Raw genomic sequence first — 891 nt, forward strand, 5'->3', positions numbered from 1 at the left:
TTTTAGTTATACTACAAGGATTTGGACTTTACATCTCAAGAGTCCTTCACAAGAGCAAGAGTAAGTCTTGTTATCACTGTGAGTTTAGCACAAATGCCATCAAATTTCCATGTATATTCTTGTGAGATACAGCTTGGACTCGTTCCTTAATTGACAACAAATAGCCAGGGAGGTCTAAAGGGTCTATCTTACCATAATACACATGTTGCCATAGGTGCACAGGTTATAGCAAATACCTGAGTTTCTGAAGTGTATCTCTGGTAAGAGACGGTAGATTTAACTTGACCTTCTGTACATTTGCCAAAAAATATGGCATGTATTTATATATTTTGACAATCCTATTCTTCCTCTTCCAACCTGTTAATTCAGGATTTTCAAAAAAATATTTCCCCAAAATGTTATCACCCCAGATTGAAACTTTTCTGGTGAACAATATTACTGCTCTTTTAAATAACTGCTATAGGTACTCAATATATTCAAAAATATATATATATTAACTGCCCCATCAAATCTAATTCTGAGGACTTGGAACCCTAAACACATATATGGTCTTAATTATAAACCCTAATAACGGTGTTTAAGGAGATGCTTTTGCCACGTTTCTTCTCAGATTTTGATAGATCTTACAGCAAAATAATGACATATTCAAACAAATTATAATTTTCACGTGATACCAATATTACCTGCAAACAATACTTAATCTAATTTCCTTAGCATTTGTTAATATTCCACTTGACAAGTATGGATTAACGCCTAAATGAATTATATGGTAATAAGTGCTCACAGAGTTTTACTTATCATTAAGTGAACAATCAAAATAATTGTGTTTGCAAAGGATAAGTGACGGCAAGCGCATACAAAGCCGTTCTCATACTATTTGTTTAAGGATTC

General features: G+C 33.1%; 1 protein-coding gene across 1 annotated transcript in view; it reads right to left on the bottom strand.

Annotated features, from left to right (window-relative positions):
- Window positions 1-891, bottom strand: part of LOC119586007 (DNA replication complex GINS protein PSF3-like) — a 13,396-nt gene that overhangs the window by 2,387 nt on the left and 10,118 nt on the right. The window contains exons 4-5 of the mRNA XM_037934719.1: window positions 193-257; window positions 33-76 (exon numbers count right to left, since the gene is read on the bottom strand). Of these exons, the coding sequence (XP_037790647.1) occupies window positions 33-76; window positions 193-257 (109 nt within the window). The remainder of the gene's footprint in view (window positions 1-32; window positions 77-192; window positions 258-891) is intronic.

The sequence above is a fragment of the Penaeus monodon genome, chromosome 20, assembly GCF_015228065.2.
Source record: "Penaeus monodon isolate SGIC_2016 chromosome 20, NSTDA_Pmon_1, whole genome shotgun sequence".
NCBI classification, from domain to species: domain Eukaryota; kingdom Metazoa; phylum Arthropoda; class Malacostraca; order Decapoda; family Penaeidae; genus Penaeus; species Penaeus monodon.